This window comes from Dryobates pubescens, chromosome 11 (assembly GCF_014839835.1).
Source record: "Dryobates pubescens isolate bDryPub1 chromosome 11, bDryPub1.pri, whole genome shotgun sequence".
NCBI classification, from domain to species: Eukaryota; Metazoa; Chordata; class Aves; order Piciformes; family Picidae; genus Dryobates; species Dryobates pubescens.
The window spans coordinates 7,956,257-7,977,366 of NC_071622.1; the positions used below are offsets into that span (position 1 = coordinate 7,956,257).

Sequence of the window (21,110 nt, forward strand, 5' to 3'; positions counted from 1 at the left end):
ACAAACAAAAAAGGAAGAGGGAGAATTAAAGTAATCTTGAATCACTAAGCAGATTCACATCACTGGATCAATAAGCACCACTGACAGGGATCACAGGAATGTCGCAACTTTGCCAATAATAAAGCAGCACAGCAGAGCTTGGAGGATGACTTTTCTAAAGCAGCAGAGCATGAAGCAGCAAGGCTGGTGAACAGCTGAAAGTGACACCCTGGCTTACAGCAGGCCGCTGCCAGTGGCAGGGCTCAATGCAGTTTGCTTTAAATAATGATGAGCACAGAGATTGTATTTGTGGGGCAAAGGCAGCCAAGGACTGGAAAAAAGCAAGTGCAAAATTTCACAGGCCAAACCCATGCGCCCTTCCCCTCAAACTAATTCTTTTCTAGGTTGGAAAGAAGAAAGAAAAATCAGTGCTAATTTAATCAATTGATCAGCCTATTGATTGCAAAACTGGAGCTGCTAGTTAGCCATGTGCTGTAATGCCCTCAACTCTGAAACCACAAAACACACCATTGATTTCTTCACTTCCAGCTCCAAAACAAGAAATAAAGCTGAGCTTTCAGAGGAAAAGCAACTTCCTCATCCAGGGAGAAGATGCGAGCAAAGAAGAGGAGAGACCAGGAAACAGGGACAACCGCACCTTGTGAGGTTCAAACTGAAATTAGTTACAGATGCAGTCAGGGTGTCTTATGTAAACTCTATCGATTGGGTGGCTGACAGTCTTGGGAGCCTCCATACTAGGACAATCAATCCGGCTGCAGTGTCACCTGCCACTTTGCTGAACAGTTGACAATGCAATTATCCAGTGTGGAGGCAGGGAGTTGGCGTGTGTCAAACGCAGTTAGCCACTTTCCGGGCACTACTCGATAATGCGTTTCACCGCCCAGCGCAAGAGACGACACGCGGCGACAGGAGCTGTTTAGAGCCATTGAGACCCATGCTCCCTTTTTCCTTTAGGAAAAAAAAAAAATACCTCACTGGCCCTGACTTAACAACTGTATTCTAAAATGCTATTAAAATCACGTCAATCAACTGCTGTGTGCTTAAGGCTGAAGTCTGACCTGAGTGTCCGAGAAGCAGGTTGCAGTCCTAGCGAAGCTGCAGACACTTAGGGAAAAATATAAATGATCAAGTGGCTGTCCTAAAGCCTAAGACTGTCAAAACCAGAGCAGACAGACCACTAGAAAAATGGGTTGCAGAGAGCAGCTAAGCAAGTGCAGTGGGTGGGACAGGAAGATAGAATAGAACAGAATAGAATAGAATAGACCAAGTTGGAAAAGACCTTCGAGATCATCGAGTCCAACCTATCACCCAACACCATCTAATCAACTAAACCATGGCACCAAGCGCCCCATCCAGTCTCTTCCTAAACACCTCCAGTGATGGTGACTCCCCCACCTCCCTGGGCAGCCCATTCCAATGGCAAATCACTCTTTCTTATGCTGCATGCCTGAGATCTGTGAAAACTGAAGCTCAAAGGGATGTGGTCAACTCAAACCCCACTCATTTTAAGATAAATGTAGTAGTTTCAGGTGCTCTACCTGCTCCCTCACCCCCCCTGCCAATTTTCAGGGTGTTACAACTGCATTTTCTGTTTTCTTTTTAGTTATTTTTTCCTCCCCCTGTTGCTGGGTGACAGACAGTCCTTTTCCTCCCCCAAGTAGGACACACAATGCTACCAAATGGAGAGAATTCCCCTTCTTCCCACAGAGCACCTTTTCCTGGTGAGTGGCTGTCAGTGTTACGTAAATCAAACAGCAAGGTTTTGTTGATTGTGCCCCTTTCAGCTAACGTGTTCTGGCAGTTTGAGCATTAAAAATTAGGTTCTTACATTTTTTACATGCATTTGAATTAATGACAATGTATCATCAACAACTGGGACTTCAAACAGCTACAAGCTGCATTTTTTTCCCCAGTTGAAGTGATTATTTTACTTAGCCCAGTCTCACTGATTACTTTTGGGCTCCAAAATGAAGAGGATGCTGTTCCTTGAAGTATTAGATGAACTTTATAAACATAGGATATTGAGTCATGCTGGCTTTTGCATGTTAAGGCAGGAATTCTGAATTGTTTTCCTTTTTAATTCATGTACTGCTCTCATCTGTTTTTCCTGCTCACTATAATCAACTTCTGATATTAACATACAGCACAATACGCAAAGGACATTTATTAGCCATCGTATCCCTCAAATTCTCTATGTGGATGCAAACTATGGAGAAATAGTTCAGTCCTGTCCATCTGATTATTGTATATAACATTATGCAAACAGATCTGTTAGCATTTTCAGGTCAAGTGTTACCACGTGGACAAGTAAACACTTGCACTCCAAGGAGAGAGGTGCAAACATTAAGCAGTGGTTGGGCTACTCCAGCAGGCCAGTACAAACTGTCCTTCTGCAACAGAGGGATTACCAGGATTACCACCATTTTACACAAGGGCTGAGGTAAGGCATACGAGTGCTCTGGGACTCAGCAGCCCTCTAAAGGAGGGGATAAGGAATAGAAAAAGCACTTGAGAAACAAAATTTATACATCTTGCCCACTTGGAAGCTTACAGCAGGTAGAAGTGACCAGCAGAAGGTAGTAACCCAAATACAGGAAGACTGAGATACCAGAGAGGCTGGGAAAGGATGCTCTGGTTATAGATGCATTCACTTTAGAGACTAAGCAATGAGGAATGCTGACACTGGAAACGTGACAGAGAAAGGCACTGAACTGAGCTCTTGCTAAGTGGGAGGAAGATTAAGAATTTCATTATGGCAGATTCCCCATACTCTTACCAGTGACTGCTCCTGCATCCAAGCTGAAGTTTGCTTTAGCCTGCCAGGGTAAAACAAATGAATTCTGACTCATCTACACAGGACCGGGGAAGATGATTCTATTTACTAGCCCATTCTTCCACCAGGCCTAAATATGCCAGCGACATCTTCTATTTCCCACACAGTCTCTTAGGAGAAGTCACACTTATACCAATCAACTCAAATTCTTTTGCTGAATTTGAGGAGCTCAGTTTATGCCCTCTTACTAATACAATCTCAAATGCAGCCTGAACCTCCTGGCATGGAAAAATGGAAAGTCTCCCTGCCTCCTGAAGCTTTCCCACATGCCTCATATTTATGTGAAAAAAGGGAGCTACTAGGTGAGACTCTAGAGCAAGATTTTCCAGGTCTGTTGCAGGTTTGCTAATGTCCTTATAACACTAGCAGATGATGCTTCGTCATTCTTCAGGTTCCACATGTGTGTCAAACACAGATTTTGCAGTCTGTTGCAATTTGATGTTCATGAAACTGCACTGAGAAGTACAAATGAGTTTTCCTCCTGTATTTGGAGCTTTCTGCTGGGCAGACACAAGCAATGTTACTGCATTCACAAACACCTGCTGCTAAGGCAGAACTGAAAATCACCTACTTCAATTTTAAGGACAGGCTCTTACACCTGAGAGTGTGCTTCTAAGGTGGCATGTATTTAGAACAAATTGGAGGAGCATACAGATGTTTCCCCAATGCTCTTTCTTGAGCAATTAACCTATGAAGGATGAAGGTTTGCATTTGCTGCTTAAACTCATGCACATTTTGATTCTGCAATGATGGAAAGGTGACAGTAGGGACTGCAGCCATCTGCAGTAAACTTTTAAACATTTTAATGTAGTCTTTCCCAAGTTTCTCTGTGCACATGCTAAGTTGGGCAGCTCTTTTCCCTTAACAAGACATTAATGAACAGACATGTGACCGTTTGAGGCTGTGCCTTTAAGGCAAACAGTGCTGGGACACACTGGCTAGATGTTTTCGGTACTAGAACCAAAACATTCTGATATTCTAAACGAATTTCATTGGTGCATGGATAAAATGCAACTTTAGATTGTGGAGCAGTTGGAATTTTTTTTTTTCCTCAGTTCAGTTTGGTTTGGGAGTTGGGGGAGTTTGGGTTTCAGCTTGTCCTCCCTGCCTGCTCTCTCTGCGAACTGCTGGAGTTGGCCTTCAGATAAGCAAAAACTAATCCTGCATGGGCTTTTGAAGCTTGCTAACAACTCTTTCCCTTAATAACTTGCCTTTCTTTCTCTCTAACCCCTTTTTGGGGAAAAAAGGGAGGTAGGGGGGGAGAGAGGGGGTTACAGGGAGGGGATCCCTCCTGGGGGAGGGATTTTTGTTGTGTTATTTCTCTCTGCTGTATATTTCTGTGTATATATTGTAAATACCTGTATATATTGTGTTATATATAACCTGCTTTCCATATATGCTTGTAAATATATAGCTTTGCTCTTCGACTGGGTTAGCTGTGGTTTCTTACTCTGTGGAGGAGGGAGAGCTAAGCCCTCTCTCAACCTACCACAAGACACAAGCCCTTTGCTATCTTGGGAGGAGGGCAGCATGGAGAAATAAAGAGAAACTTAACAATTGAGTAATGCCTGTGTGTTCCTCCTCCTTTAAGAGTATTGCAATGTACCAGACAGACCCTTGCCATATTGATCTTTCTCAGAAAGTACCCTTCCCTAAAAATGCCCTGCTTACCATTTTAACATTTTCAGAGTTTCTCTCTCTTCTGTATTATTTCGGATGTAACTGATCTGCTGAACAAAAAGAAACCCAAAAGAGCAGTAGTGACTAGCTTGCTACTGTGCCCAGAGGAAGGCTTTTTGGTGGTGGACCTGGTGGGGAGAAGTGAACAGGCTGGGTGGAGAGAACTTCCCTCCATTTCTTCAATTCTTTCATATCTAGAGAGGACAGCAATCTCTGTTCTATCAGGCCGCACAGCTCGTGCTTTAAATGGTACTTGCTGCTAGCTTGCTTTCCTTGTCTCTGTCTCTCTCCCTTTGAAGCAGACTGGACAGCTTCCTCAAGCTGGCGTTATCACTCCCTCTAACCACTCTTGGCAGGCAATCTAATTCCCCCTGAAAAGGTCACCGCCATTTTAACTGCCTTTCAATCACATTAAGCACGCTGCCGCTCGTGCTCAGAGCACTGCGCCTGCAGCTCTCCTGACTGAGGTGCGATCGATAAACTGACATCCCGGCCCCCCGCCCCGGCTCCCCATCCGCTGCTTGCCGCCATCCCCTCTCCCGGACAAGCCACCTTCCCGGAATGGATGGGGACAGACCAAGTGACAAAATCCTCTCCTCAAACCCAAAGCAGCAGAAGGGAGACGCTACCCTGGCCTTTTGCTGATCTTTGTCCCGTCTGCTAAAGAACAGAAGGGTGCACGCATCACCCCCACTTTCCCTAGACCTACAGAGGCAGCGACTTCACAGGACAGTTTGCTTAGGCACCGGTCCAGACACCTTTGAAGCTGTGTTACAAAGAACAAGCCTCCCTCCAGCTTCCCTCAATGCAATCATTACCGTTATCTCTCCCCCCGCGCCGCTTTTTTTTCTGCAGTTACGAGTTATGTGTTCCACTCATCGATCCTTGTGTAAGACACTGTTTTAAGTCCTCCTGCCTTTTGACTGTGCTAAGCCGTTTAAGAGATGACAGCAGCTTCTATCAGTGCGAAGCTGATGTGATTCTTTTCAGATAAAGCACTTTTTTTTCCACTGCCCCCCCTTCCTCTTCCCTTCTTTCAAGTAAGAGACATACACACAAAAAGAGACACTGAATCTTTCAAAGGGAAAAAAAAACCTTTTGAACTACCCTCAGGAATTCTTTAAAGGGATAACCTTACAGTGTAAACACTGAGGGTAGCGTGCATCCATTCTGAAGAGGAAAAGAAGAATTGCTACAAATATGCTGAGCATGAAAAAAAACTGCCCACACATCAGAGAGGGAGCCACTTGATGCTTTCCCTGGCGAAGCCTTGTTGGCTTCCTAAACACAGAAACTCATTAGACAAAGATGGCATGAAATAATTGCCTGCAACAAAGGGTGTCAGAGAGGGATGATTCAGAGACATGGGGATAGATGGTTACCAAATGTTCAAGCATTTCAAAAGAAATTTTAGTCTTGTGACACTGTACTGAGAGAGGGAAATACTTGATTATTATATCTGTATGGCTTTTCACTTTGAAGAACAAGCTTGACTGAAGCAGCACTCAGTATTTCATGCTGGTAGGCTTCTGCACCTATCCCAAGGAGAAGCAAGAACTCTCCTAAAACTGGTTACCTCAGGCAGGACCAAACAAAGCAGCTCCAGGTCCCATATAATTGCCAACAATCTTCATTTACATTCTGCATTATCCATTTTGGGTAAGCAAACTAAAGCAAATTAAGCAATAGCAAGTGAAGCCAGGAGGACAGCTAGAAGTAAGTAATTCCTGACTCAACACGTTCACCAAACCCAACTGTTTAAGAGACCACATAATGATCTCTCTACTCCTCAGTTACATCACATTTCTACCTGATGACATCTTCTGTTCTCTCCACCTGCTGCCTCAAGTATGCAAAGCCATGGTGAGCAAAAAGAGGTGGTATGGCTCTGCTTCACTAGACCTGACTAGAGATTTGCAGCTGTAATGTCAACACAGAAGACACAGAATTTCCACCTCCTAAGACAGCCTTTCAGCTGAAAGGGGCAAGTCCTCCCCATGAGTGCTCTGGAAGCAGTAAAACACCATCCTGGGAACCACACAGGTGACAGTTCCAGCTTGTGATTGCTCCTAAGTATTAGACCACCTTCCAGGAAACATGAGCAGGGCTGTTAGCTTCCCTGACCTTCCTGTTTTCAAGAAGAAAAACTCTAAGATCTCCCAATTTTACCCCAGCTGAGAACTTGGGAGGATCTTTCATATAATTAGCAAATAGTTTTCCTCGCAGTGAGGGCGACATGAACTTTCTCTGTAAACCAAAAATAATCAAAAGCAGCAGCCAATGACCTGTGTTAAGTCACTTCTGTAATGCTGCCCAATGGTCTGACCAATTCATGCAACGCAGGATGGTCACCGTGTCCTGCTCCCACTTCACCCAGCTGAGACGTCTCCTCAAAGCAACACACCAATAAAACTGAAATTAATGAGACACACAGACATCTGTTTTCCCCTCTGGTTTTATGTATTTCCCCATGTGATCTCTTTAGACACTGGTGACATCCCTGTAGCCTGGCAAAGGCTGTCTGGCATTATAAAAGGCCTTCGATTTCCACTTCGCTGCTGCTTCTCAGCAAAGGGAACAGAGCCAAACAAAAAGCCTCGGGTGACAGGGGTTAACGAGGGCCTTGCCAACTCCAGACAAAGCAGTTCTAAGCATTGGAAAGCATCTCCAAAACGTTATGCTGTGCTTCAGGGCTATAAATTAATAATTCTGTCCCTAAAGTAAAGCAAGAATCAACACTGGCAGAGAAAGGGAAAAAGACAAGTCACCTTAAGGCTACCTGAGAGCACACAAATAAGCCCTGACTGATGGAGGCCTCTGAATGCCAGCAGTCAGAGACAACACAAGATCTGTGGATGGGAGCATGAAAAAGTATAACTTGCCTAGAAAGAAATACAATCAGCCAACTATGGGAGATCATTCCAGCTCTGCTCTGACTTCTCAAATTTTACAGAAGCTTCTTGTGCAGAGTAGGGAGGTATCCTGCAGATATCACCTGATCATCCCAAAGTACTAGGCAGAAAGCTGGGCACAAGAGGTTGCCCTGTTTAGGGATGAGGACACCACCCTACAGAAGCATGGTGGCTGTTGAACCCAACTACCAGCACAGGTGTGCTTCACAGGAGGAAGGGCAGGGAGAAATGCATTCACGAGGGACCTGCCAGCTGCTCCAGTGAAGCAATTTCTTCAGTGGCTCCGTCACCATGAAGCTGTGCAGAGAGGATGTTCCTCACTACAAATACTATAGAGAGGTTCCTTACCTGTGCTTGCAAGCTGATCTACAGAAACCTTTCATCCAGTACCACAAAGGGAAGGAGTCTAATCCAAAAGCCTTCTCATAAGGATAATTAGGGAGTTTCAGAACTGCACTTAACTGTGCCCTACACTTCCAGTCTTCCAGTCCTTTGCTGAATCTGTTCATGTAACTGAGTGCTTTTGACTGTGTCATAAAGGTCTCAAAAGGGAAAGAAGAGACAGAACCCATATCTCCTGATGGAACCAAGGTTATTTCTGGGTATGAAATACAGAAGTACCTGTCCATACCTGTGCAGCCATCTAGCAGAGGTTACAGCCCTGACTGATACTAGAATCTAACTTTGTGGTGGGGGAAAGCAGCTGATCCATATAATGCAAGCTAATGCATTTGAGAACTCCTTAAAATAGGAAAGGAAATGCAACAAAGAGCAAGTACTTTGTATTTACACAGCTCAGTCGCATCAATTTCACACATTTTGTCCACCTGAAGCCACACTTCAGAGGGTCTCTGTATGACTGAAGCAATATGAAAAGTTCACATCACAATTCATCGAGTTAACTCAAACCCAACAGGGAATGTTAATTGTGTGAAGAAAGCACAAGGCCCACACCAAAGGAAGCAGAAGATCCAAACCCAGGTGTCCAGTGGTGGTGAAGGTGTTCAGTGGGGATGAAGGAAGAAATTAGACATGTACAACAAAACACAGAAATGAACTGAGCAGCTTTTTCTAATCAGGACTAGCAGTGACAACAATAGAGGCACTCAAATATGCTTCCCCACTATGGATTGCAGTGATTGTACTACATAAACATAGTCTAAGGCCCTGGATGGGCTCTTCAGACCTCTTCCTGGAATTGTTTAGAGACATAACTCTCTGGGCAGCCACAAAAGAGTCTACTGTAGGTAAGGCTACAGACACAGGAAGCACCACTGTGAGCTTCACTGGGTAACCTTTAAAACCCAGAGAAGCTGCTCTTTCACCTCTGTGCTCCAGACCATCTGCTCTGCTACAGCGCAGCTACAATTTAATTTCTGAGGTAGGTATGAACAGATCAGGAGTGCCAGTATGTCCCTAAGTACACTGCTGGCTTTGAAGTACAACTCCTTTACAGAGCAGCTTTTCTCCTTGACATATTTTAAATGAAAATCCAAGCTGATACAGGAAGAGATCACATCCCATCCTCTTTACTGGATGGAGGGAGGCAGCATTCCCTCGCTCTCATTAGGCATGCGCTACGTGGATTGCTTGGGAGAAACTCTGCTTAGTGCCACAAGTTCATGCCAACGAACAGTTTAGTAAATCCTCCTCTTTGAGGCCAAAGGGCTGAATGTAAGAAAGGGGACAGGTTTCTAGCTAAAATTACATTCACCAATAAAGCTCACGTGAGGTCAAATTTTGCCATAATTCACTCTCTCCTCAGTAACTGATTTCCCCCTCGCTGGGGAAGGAGCAGAAGGAGGAGGAAAAATAAAATGTGTTTGTCTGAGAGCCCTAAGGGCTTGCAGTGCTGGAGGCACGGAGCAGGTTCCTGGATTCTCATTTATCAACCTTAAAAGGGATGGAGTGATAAATGCACAACTGGCCTTTTAATATTTTATGCAGGTGCTAAAGCGACTTAGCTGTCACCTCCAATCCATCACCGGGGGCTGATACACAGCTTTCGTCACTCCGGGCTGGGAATTTTTACAATTTCATTTCTATTTCCCTCTCTTCATATATTTCCATGTATTTCTTACTACATGTAACACCCAGGAAGCTATTTTCCCCCAAATGATCTGCCCACTCTACCCGTTCCTACTCATTCCCTCTTCAGTCACCTTTCTGGAGTCAGAAATAAGGACACGCTTTTTGTTCCAAGATTTGCACCCATTCTGACTCTCACCATTCAAGAGAGGCAGAAAGCTGAAATTACTTCATGTTCAGGCAAAGGCTGAAGGTCCCACCCTTCGTGAAAGGCAAATCTCCAGGTCCCTCCCTTTAAAGATAGGCAACGACTGAGTTCCACAGCAGAATGATGTACAAGGGCCCCCAAGCCAGTTGGCGCACCTCGAAATCCTCCCTCCAGGAGGGTAGTAGCTCGTATCCTCTTCTGCCCGCACCACTCGTACTCTTCAAAGCGGTTCCCATTCTCATTCTCGATGTCCACAGAGTCATCCTCAGTCATGCATGAACCTTCTCTCTGCACAGGGTAAAGCAGGGGCAGAGCATTGAGATGCATGAAATAGCTCTCTGGATTTAGTAACTCATGGTGGAACGGGTAACAAAAGCTAGACTGTTCCCAGGGCAGCTAAGCACAGAAGGGACAGCGGCATCTACTCCCACTTCCATTCCCAGGGAGCTAAATCTAGAAGTACATGGGTGCTGGGAGACTTGACAATCTTAAGATGAAAACAACTTGCAAGGTTCATAATTTTTTACACATGGAAATGTAAGTTCTGGCTCCTACCACAATGCTGGTGTGCATTTCAACATGCAGTCCCCAGCCTTGCATGCACAATTGCCCTATCATGTAAACCACACATTCCTTTGACTCCTGGCAGGAATGTTCTCCTAGAGCGTATTTTTTTTGGACACACTAATCAAAAGACACCTCTCTTTATACCATGCACCTCTTGAGGAAACAAGAATGCATTTGTGATCATTTCTATTGTGGGCTTTTCCTCAGAAGCAAACATAGAAAGCCCTATGAGACAACTCTCTCCCTCTAGGTCTTGTTCCTCCTTCTTTCTTGCTGTCACTGGGATGAAAAGCAAGAGAATGGTTCTGCCCAAATGCACTTCCTGGAGCAAGATGGTCAAGAAACATTTACAAATGCCAGTCTGCTATGAAAGAATACAACAAAAATAATTCTAATGCTGTCAAAGGTAGAGAAGGAACTCTTCCTGCTTTGCCATGCAGGAAGCATGAAGCCCTACAAAAGGCTTCATAAACTTCAACAGCTCTACCTTCACAGTCTACAACTTAGGACTTCAATAACAGTGAAAAGGTACATGAAGTAAAAAAGTTACTAGTGCAACACAGGAGAAAAATCCAGAAGAATCCATCTTCCAAGACAAAGAGAAGTGACTACAGATCTTAAGGAGATGGTTAGCATTGCCTGCAAGCTCAGCAGTGTTAGTTTCTGCCTCGTGTGTTAGGTCAACTGCAGAAAAAGCTGGGAGTAGGGAGAAGGGAATGGCAGCTGGCAATCCTGCTGCGCCTCTACCTTTGCAAGGCATTGTTCCACATGCCTACTCATCTCCTCCTCGGATCCTGACAGAGGTCGGCTGCAGAGGGGACATACCTGCCCTTCGTCTTGCTTCCTCCGTTTCATTTTCCCAATCCGAGCTGCATGGAGAAACCAGAGAAGGGAGACAAAAAAAGGGAAGACATGTCAAGTTTGGAGATTCACTCTTCTCTTTTACTAGCTTAGCTCCAAATAATACCATTTCTGCCAAGGGTTTAAAATGTCACACCAGAAAGTCCCATTTCAACTCCCCATTCTGACCTCCATATAAACAGTACAGAGGATGTTACCCAGCACCTTCCAGATTAAACCTGCTGCCTGTACAGCTACTCACAATTTAGTATCTAGGAGAGTGAATATCTGCTGCACATCCTCAGGTTAAGTCATTCAAATGGTTAAATAGTTTTCTCCTGTAAGCTTGAAACTGTTTTCAAAGTTGAGTGATCAAACAAACCACTGAATCCTGTTCTGGATTTTGCCTTCTAAGCTGGAGACCCATCCACCAACGCATCTGTTCCTCACACAAGAACCTGGCTCAGGTCATAGAAGGATGATGTAGTACCTGAAAAGCCTTGGATGGACCAGAAAGTCCCCTGTACACCCTGAATAATTCAACCACAGAACCTCACAAAAGAAGAGAGAGAGCAGTGTTTTAGCAGCAGCTAACATTTATGGAGAGGGAAGATCTGTTCTGTGAAAAACAGCACCTATGCTAGATAGCTTCTGTCTCTCTCATTTTTATTTCACTATTTTAATGTAGAGGAGAACTGGGGGGCTACACTGCCTTCTTGAGGGCACACCCTGAGAAACAAACATGTTAAGAACCACGATGATTAGAAAAAGCAGCCAAGGTAGCCTGTTGCTTAATCCAATCTCTGGTTAATTTGAGCCATCATTTAATGTGATCAAAACATCTGGAACCAAATCATTTGCATTAAAAAGAACTTCTGTCCTTTATTATGATGGCTTTAGGCAAGTATTACTGAACAACTCAATCACTGGCTGCGGAAAATCCACTGTTTAATTAATAAGGAAGGTCAAAATTCTGAATGAGAGACAAGGAAAAGCCCAAGGAAAGCCCATGTGATAATGAGAGATGACACCACCAAAAAGCTGCGTTAGCCAGAAATTGCTACTGACATTGTGAGCACTGCAGCATGCTCTGAAAGCCTTCCTGCCCAAATACTGTGGGATTAACAGCTCCCTGCAGCCAACGAGTCAGAGAAAGCTGCTGGAGCACCAGGAAGAGAAGGACCAGGGTACAGGAAAGTTTCTGTCAATCGGTTTCTGAAGTGCATCAGCCAAGTGCATGCACATCACAAAGTGAATTATGAAGTTACAGCTGAACACACCAACAGAGAATGGGAAGGCCTCCTTCAAGGCTTTCTTGTTGGCTTTCCTGGAGTCAAGACTCTCTGGGTTAGGATATACTTCTCCACAATCCAGAATTAAAAGTATTCGTCATCCCCTACACTCTCTGATGCTCAAGGATTAAGAAAGCTTCAAATCATTCCCTGCACATTTCTTTTCCTCACTGAACAAATACAGATGCACTCCTGGCATCAAGAAAACAATTCTGCAAGAGTGATGCTCCTAGAATAAGAGGCAGCAACCTGAGACCAAGACACGAGTGTTTTTGATACCTGGCATTTAGAACAACAGACTCAAGGAAATGCACACCACTCTCACAACCCTCTCATGCTGAGTGCACCACACTGACATCTCCATAGCCCACCTGCCTCTCCACACACTTCAAGTACTTCAGTATTCCTAGTGGGATATTTTTAATAGTTTCCCTTCTACTACAAAGTGTTCCTGCTAAGTTCATTGTGCCCTGATGAATTCTGTTCCATTTTCAAATAAAACAACAACCCCCAACGTGTCTTCTGTGTCTTCTCTCCCCTTCCTAAACCCCCAAACGCTATCCCTCCTCCCCCTGCAGCACCATCTGGCTCTGTTTCAGAAGCAGTCAGAATTAAGCCACGCTGGTTTGTACTTCAGTGCATGAGAGACTTCTGGAGTTCTGGTTTAGTGAATACCTATATCCTCCAGCATGGCTCTTTCGCATAAGTTAAGACTGCTCTCTCCTTGCCTCAATAGCTCCACAGAACCAGCGCAGAACAGGGGAGGAGGCTGGAATCAGACACGACCTGAGCATTCACCAGGAAACATCTAACTAACTACAGAAAAACACAGGAACAAAGCCTTTGCTACCCTGATTGCAGGCTCATCTTTCTCTCACCTCATCCTGTTTTTCAAAAGGGAAACGCAGGGAAGGAGCAGTTTAATTATTTCAGTGGAACTCCCCGTGGCCAATCAATTCAGCTCAGTCAATCTGCCTGGCAAGTTCGGGTGGATTTGTAACTTTCTCCTTTTCTAGCTGCAGTTCATACACCGTAACAGTGATAAAAGGAAGGAAACTTGTTTTAGGTCTTGTGCTGATAAATTTTTGCAACCATTCTGCCAGAACAAGTACCTAATCTGCTGTTGAAATGTTAGTGCAAAGAACAGAACCTCGGCAGACTCTTGCCTCATTTAGCTCTGCCAAGAAGCAGCCTCTTACGTTCCAATGCCACAAGTGAAAAAGCCATTGGAAGAAAGAGGTGTTGAAAACAAATGCCCCTGCCATTTTCATTCTGTGGTCATCAGCGGTGGCATTGTTGTGCCCACAGAGGCCCAGGGTGCCCCTGGTGACAGCAGAAACCGAAAGGGAATGTTGCAGCCTGGAAAGCACATCCTGAGCAGCGCCGTCCCTACCCGACACGACGCGCAGCGCGGCTATCACTTCCAATCAGCGCAGAAGGGACAGAGCGGCCCCAAAGGCAGGGGGCGATTGTGGTGCTGTCCCGAAGGGGAGCAGCTCAAAAGAACACGCAAGTGAGACCACAAGATTGCTAATTAGTGTTGATAGATGCGATCATTTCTAATTAGCTCACTAATCCCTCTCCTCCTCGCTACAGTCGCAGGAGCATGGGAGAGGGGAAAAAAAGAAGCCTTTCCCTCTTCTAATTCAGGAAGATAGAAACACAGCCAGCAGAGGACTGGATGCAAGAAGAGGACAAGCTCAAGGAAGCAGATTTTTTGCATAAGGCTGACCCATTCTTATCTCAAACTGAACACAGACTCTGTAATTATTATTCCAGCCTTCTGCCAGCAGGTGAGGAGGTTCACTATTTTTTATTAGCATTAATAACTATTATTAGGCCATCAGAGAGCTTCCAGCACCTCTAAGGCCTCACTTCTAACAGATGTACATTACCCTACACACTGGCCCTGCTGCACATGCGTGCTCTCCCTTAGGTTACTGAACGCCAGGAGTTTAAGTCTCCAAAGATTATGAAAGAGAAAGTAGCACATGGAGGTGGAGCAAGAACTAGGACCCTCTGCAAGGGCTGAGGCATCAGTTATAGTCCTGACTTAACCTAGGAGCTGTGCTGGGTAAAGGAACTGCTCTTCTCTTTCTTAATACAGGGTCTGTTGGGATATGCAAGGTAAGAAGCTGCTTGCACTATAAGAGGAGCCAAATTGTATTTGAACACAGCCTCTGCCTGCTGAGGGTAAAATGGCCCCTGCCTTCCCATGGGTGCAGAGAGAAGCCAGACCACCACTGCTGCCTTACAGACAAGAAGAGACTAAGGATCTTTTCTCACAACAGGTTGTCCCCATGAAAGCTAAACTTTATTAATGCCTAAAGATCATGTTATTCTCCAGCCCAGTGAAACTTCCTGAGAGAAAAGCTAATGGATTTTAGGTTTCTCTGGTACTCCCCTCCCACAGCAAATATTCACCTTCAGGACAGGGCACTAATTACTCTCACATAGCATCTAGCAGTGATCACTATACAAGCCTCTACACCACAGCATCAAAGGAGATGATTAAGTTACCAGCAATATCTCTTATGATTCCCTCCACCAGTTTGAAAGGTCCCCTGAGTCCCATGCAGACATCATTAGCAGCTCCTGCAGTGGCAGGCCAATCAAATAAAGTGGAAACATTTTTGTCTCCTTCCCAGTGACAGTGAAGACCTCTAGCTTTGTTCCTCCCCCACTCTACAGCTACAAAAGCACAAAACAGGCTAGTGATGGTTCAGCCACAAACTGCACAGTGACCAACTCCACAGAGGTCAGCCCAGAGAGGAAAGCTCAGCGTTACCACCAAAATGGGAGTCAACCTCCCAGACAGGTGCAGAAGGAGCTGGGTAAGGACCTATTTATTTTACAAAGGTACTGAAAATGCCAGCTTTGCTCATACCCCCACATTTCAAAGATGCTCAAGCACAAAAATGAGCACCTGCTCTCTGCCAATCTACTAGAGAAGTTTTGAGGAGCAATTACACCTGTCTTTGTGAGACCTATCTTATGGCAACAAAGCTGGTGAGAGGCCTTGAGCACAAGCCCTCTGAGGGGAGGCTAAGGGAGCTGGGGTTGCTTAGGCTGGAGAAGAGGAGGCTCAGGGGAGACCCTGTTGCTCTCTACAACTACCTGACAGGAGGTTGTAGACAGGTGGTGGTTGGTCTCTTCTCCCAGGCAACCAGCACCAGAACAAGAGGACACAGTCTCAAGCTGCACCAGAAGTTTAGGCTCAAGGTGAAGAGAAAGTTCTTCACAGAGAGAGTCGTTCACCATTGGAATGTGCTGCCCAGGGAGGTGGTGGAGTCACCGTCCCTGGAGGTGTTCAAGAGGGGATTGGATGTGGCACTTGAAGCCATGGTTTAGTAGTCATGAGGTGTTGGGTGATAGGTTGGACTTGATGATCTCAGAGGTCTTTTCCAACCTTATTGATTCTATTCTAAAAGTTTCTCTGGATGAATAGCTTATCCAAAAGCATCCAATCCAAGGGAACAAAGGTAGCAGTGGCAGAGCACAAAAAGCCATCTCAAGAAAAACAGATAGTAAGAACTAATCTGTTTCAGACCTTATGTACAATCTGCTGCTCAACTGCCTGAGAGGGAACATTAAGGGCCAAATTCACAGGAGGGTCTCAGTGGGGCTTTCACATTTGCATGGCCAAGCTTCCATACAGATCATTTCCAGCAACCCTCAATCTGAAACTAATCTCTTGAGGATACCACATACTTAACCTGCTGAATCCACGTTCTGATACACTGACCCCTAACTTTGTGCCTCTAATTTTGAATGACTACCTAACCCGCTCCGCACTGCTGAACTCCATAAGCATCAATTTATAGGGTGGCTTAAACTTTCCAGTTTGGCAACACTGGAAATAAAGCAAATGAAAGAAATGCCTTCTTTATCACATGGCTTTGTCAGGAATCAGCACCTCATGCTCCTGGGTTCACAAGGATACCACCTCTGCAAAGTGAGTTTAGCACAGGTGAGAGGTGCAGGATTAACTCACTGAGGCTGACAGGGAAGTTCAGATACACTCAACTGAGAATCTAACAGACAGAGCATTAATCTCCTGCTCCAGAGCTTGCAAATGCATTCAGTTTACTCACAGCTCAATTTAAGTCAAAGGTTTAACTTACAGAATTAAAATTCTGGACTATCAGGTACCTGTGAAACATGTAACTATTAGGATCTAATTATGCTGCAACCAGGCCAACAGCAGCTCACAGGAGATCCCTCTCTACCTCTACCTTCTCTTTCATCAGTTTTGTTGTGCTTTTCCAGGGGACCACAACAGAATGAAACACATCAAGGAGATCTGATAGGACTTGGCCCAAAGAACAGGGCAGCTGAGATTAGACTCAAGGACTACAAGGGCAAAGAGCTAGCACCATGGGCCTCTTGTTACGGGACGAAGAGCTTCCAGAAGTGAATCTGGAACTCGGCTGGTAACAAGCTTGACAGAGGTACCAAGATAAGCTGGTTACAACACTATTGGAAAGTACACTTAAAACACATGAAAACCAAAACAAACAGATTTTTCTTGGGCAGATTAATCACATTTTCTATACCCCAAGTTTCTTCAGTGTGTCAGTAAGAATATGAAACCAAAAGCCAGGTATCTTTATGCAAGCCCTGCATAACTCTGTCAGTGTAAACTAACAGGGATAAGGAAACCATTCTCATGGAGAATGTGATCAATTAGAAGTTCATTAAAACACATAATATAGGCAAATATGCACTTTCCCCACCCCCCCCAGAAAAAAAAAGCACTCAAGTGTTTCCTACATGGAGCAACACTGCTTAAATAACTGTTTCACAAAGTTATTTTCATGCACACAAACGTAAAGGAGGAAACAAGAAAGCAGGCTGAGTTCAGTGGTCACAAATATAAAGTGACATGCATAGAAAGAAGCAGTACCATGGACCCAGCTCTTCAGCTGGGTACTAATTTAGCAGCATAGGAGGCAGCATCCCAGTGTTACAAGGGCATTATATACATTAACCAAATGCCCTCACCTGGAACATGGCTCTGCTGCTCACCGTACCCCGAAACGTTTATACAAAATAAGGTTCAGCAAAAACAATGCAAATGCTGCACAAACTAGCAGCTTCCCTTTAGATGATGAGCTCAGGTGCACAAAACATCCAAGAACAGGGGCCAAGAGGATCCAGAGTTCACAGTCTACATGGATTCACAAAACATCTAAGAACAGGGCCCAAGGGAATCCATTCTATGCGGATTGTGCTGCAGCCCTACTCTAGGCTACAGTCAAAAGCATAAAGCACTACTCAATGAGTTCAGCAGAGCATGCTGTCATCAAGAGCTTTCTTTCATACTGAAGGCCTCCACAACACCAAGAACCTCACAAGCCTGGCACAGATTATTTTTTTTTTAAATTAAAATAAGGTAACTGCACATTGTTGGGCTGAAAAAAGGCAAAAGGTGGGAGCTCAGCCCCAGCTATCCAAAAATTACAAAGAAACAGCTTCACATCACTGACTCCAGAGACCTCTGTCACACAAAACACGTCACTGCAGAGCAATACCTCAGTGCATTTCAGCCATCTGAAGTTTGTGTGTCAGGAAAAGGGTCTACCTGCAACACTGGCAGGCACTCAGAGTGCAGATGTAAGCACACCTGCCAGCAGTTACCTGTAAGTGATGCAAGACAACTCATCTCTTTGATGTATGACTTAACAGACTCCCAAGAGTTTGCAGGTTTTGGGCCCTGAGGATTTATATTTAAAAATCTCCAGGCTAGCTCTGAATTCAGCTCTGGGTAATTCTGGAACTTCTCTTTGCTGAAGCCTGTGTTCAACGTGCAGCACTTCAAATTCAAGTAAACTATTTTTCCATTGGTTCACTTGAAAGGCTTTTGTTATTTTGTTAGAGTATTTGTATCTTCTTCTAAATAGACTGTATCAGCATGATGTCACTGGCCTTACCTCCAACTGTCCCAGCTGTAAGTTCAAAATTAACTTGCCTCCTGATAGCCCAACCAACCAAATGTTGTCTAACTGGTACATATTAGGGCAGCTATAAGGAACACAACATCAGATGACAGAATACTGTCACTATTTACATGGTAAGTTCTGAGCCCTCTGAACGTTGAGAAGAGTTTCAACTTCCTCAGCTGAAGCAAAAAGTAGAAGGTATACTTTAAGCTTTTTTCTTTTCTGAATTACAAACACAGAGATGGTACTTTCTCTCCAATAGTGATCTCTGATTTGGTTTTCAAATACCAAGTTGCTATTTGCTAGAAACATTTGCTTACTTGTTGACAGAAACATCTGGAAGTACAAGAATAAAAGTAACACACAAGCTTCTGCGAGTTTGAGAGAATAAAAACAACAAAACCCAAACAAACCACCAAACCAAAACATGACGTCAGATACACACACTCAGACTGCTGGTTTAAAAGTTTACTGCAAGATTCAGCCATGTGAGCTGTGAAAGCAGGGCTGCCTGGCCCCAGAATGGAAAATGCAGGATCCAGGGCCTACTTCAAAGCTCGCACGGGGGATCCCAGCAGTAAGAGCTGCTTCCCGCAGGGATTTGGGGATGAACGGGCAGGGTTTCACCCCACACATCCCGCGGCTCTACGGCTCCGCGTCGAGGCCCCATAGAGGTAGGCTGCAGCTCTCGGCCTTAGGGGGAGGGGGTGTGTCCATAACTCGGGCCAACTCCGGGAAGTTTTCCGGGCAGGGGGAGGCTCGGCGGGCTGGGGGCAGCCCGGGGCCGCACTCACCGTTCAGCCGTGTCTGCCGGTTCGCTCGCACCCGCAGGAAGGTCTGCAGAGGGAAGACAAGAGCGGAGAAGCGTCAGGGCCCGAGGGAGCTCAACGTAAACAACTCGCCCCCCGCGCCGGTAAACAAGGCCTGGCCCGCCCCCCGCCCGGCACATCACCGGGACAACGGCACCCCCCCCCCCCCCCCCCCCCCCCCAACAAACCTACCTCTTCCCGGCCCCCGCCGCCGGGCCCCCTCCTGCCGCTCTGCATAGCCGCGGGTGCCGCGGGCGGCCGACGGGGCAGGGGGGCGGCGGGCCCCGGGGCGAACCCCCCCGCGCGGCCCGGGATGCGGGTGGATACGGCGCGGCCCGGCAGGCGCCGCCGATCAGCCCCCAGCGGCCGCCGCCATGTTGGCCCCGGTCATGTGACCCGCGCCGAGAGGGTGAAAGTTCACCAGGAAACCGGCGCGGAGAGGCGCGCGAAGAGGAAGTTCCTACAGCAACCGACAGGCGGCAGCAGGGCCCAGCGAGCGCCGGCCAATCAGGGCCCCGGGGCGACTGGAGCCCAGTGGTGCCTGGCCAATCAGGGAACAGGAGTAACTGAAAGCCAAGAGTACTTGGTCAATCAGGAATCGGGAGCCACTGGAACCCAAGAGTGTGTGACCAATCGGAGCCCAGGGGCGACTGGAACCCACGGGCTGATGGCAAATCAGAGCCGAGGAGAAACTGGAAGCAGGTTTCCCTGGCCAGTAGAGACCCAGTGCTCTTTAGGCCCACAAGCCCTGGCCAGTGGCTGAGCCGTAATGCAAAGGAACTGTCCGGTCAGGGCCCTGGTCTCAAGCATCACTCCACGGTGCTGGCCAGGCAGGCACAAGGGATAAGCACTCTCCAACTTCCCTTGTCTGATTAGGGACGGGGGCCCTAGGAGCACAAGGGGTGATGCCAGATGGGGGCCCAGAGGCCCTTCCACGGTCCCTGCTCAGCCCCAGTCCTGCCTTGGAACACAGGGCACTGCCTCCTGGACTCTGCCCCTTGCCCTTTGGGCTGTGACCTTCCTGCCTGTCCCATGGGCAGAGCACAGCCTGAATGCCAACACCAGCACCACCATTCCCGGGCTTGGAAATTCCCTTGAGAGGAAATGTAGCAGGGGCACCTAGGCTGCAGCCTGGAGCACAGTCCCTTCCCTGTGCTTTCCAGCCTCTTCCCTCTATTTTCCTTCCTGTGTTTTAGCAAACCTGGGCAATCAAACTTGGCTCACAGATTTCTTTCCCACATCTCCCCACAGCTGTGGTGGGGTATGGCCCCAGGGGACCAGCCTGAGGGTAGAACAGAGTCAGGGGCTAAACACTGGGCAGCAGAGGCTCCTACTCACATAATATCATTTGTTTCCACCACTGAGTCCCCAGACATTGTTTCTCAAACCTACATTTTGGGTCTTCACTCTGTCACCTGATAATCTGCTGCTATTTCTTCAGAGGGAAAACAAAACCCCACCCTGATATGTTTTGCTGTAACAGAAGATGATGAGCAGTCAGCAAGTTCAGGTGCTGGCTGGTAAGCTTTGTGGGATGCTGACCTGCACCATATATCCCAGAGCTGTCTGCAAGCTGAAATGCAGCTGTATTTTCATGCAAGTGCTTACTGACAAATAGAAACTGATTGTTAGTTTTACCCTTTTAATTAATAGACCTGTCTGTCAGGGTGTGTGCTTACCACTGAGCTCAGGCAGAGGGAGTTGAGCCTTTCCTGGTCAAGGATTTTAGGCTTTCAGTTACACTTACTCCACATGTTATTCAGCCACAAATATTCTGTGGGCTCAGCTGACCCAAGCAAGGTGGTCTCCCTCAGAGCCTGAAATGTTATCTTTGCAGTACAGTGAATTACTTACAATTTGCTGTTGATTTCCCCTCTGAGGATGCAAGCAGGGCTGTATCTAAACCTAACTGAGTTTTACTTGGAGTGCAGGAAAAGCCCTGACTGAACATAGTGTGTCTCAGAGGAGGACCCACCACCGACCCATTCCACAAGCTCCT

General features: G+C 46.2%; 1 protein-coding gene across 3 annotated transcripts in view; it reads right to left on the reverse strand.

Moving 5' to 3' along the window:
* The window catches only part of RNF220 (ring finger protein 220), a 231,760-nt gene that overhangs the window by 38,517 nt on the left and 172,133 nt on the right, over window positions 1-21,110 (reverse strand). Inside the window, exons 1-4 of one of the 3 annotated variants that reach the window (XM_054165292.1) lie at window positions 19,304-19,504; window positions 19,097-19,139; window positions 10,976-11,097; window positions 9,817-9,949 (exon numbers count right to left, since the gene is read on the reverse strand). In XM_054165292.1, the coding sequence (XP_054021267.1) occupies window positions 9,817-9,949; window positions 10,976-11,097; window positions 19,097-19,139; window positions 19,304-19,348 (343 nt within the window). In that variant the 5' untranslated portion in view covers window positions 19,349-19,504. Of the gene's footprint in view, window positions 1-9,816; window positions 9,950-10,975; window positions 11,098-19,096; window positions 19,140-19,303; window positions 19,505-21,110 lie in introns of those variants that run through there. The other 2 variants (XM_054165291.1, XM_054165290.1) reach the window with 2 other exon arrangements.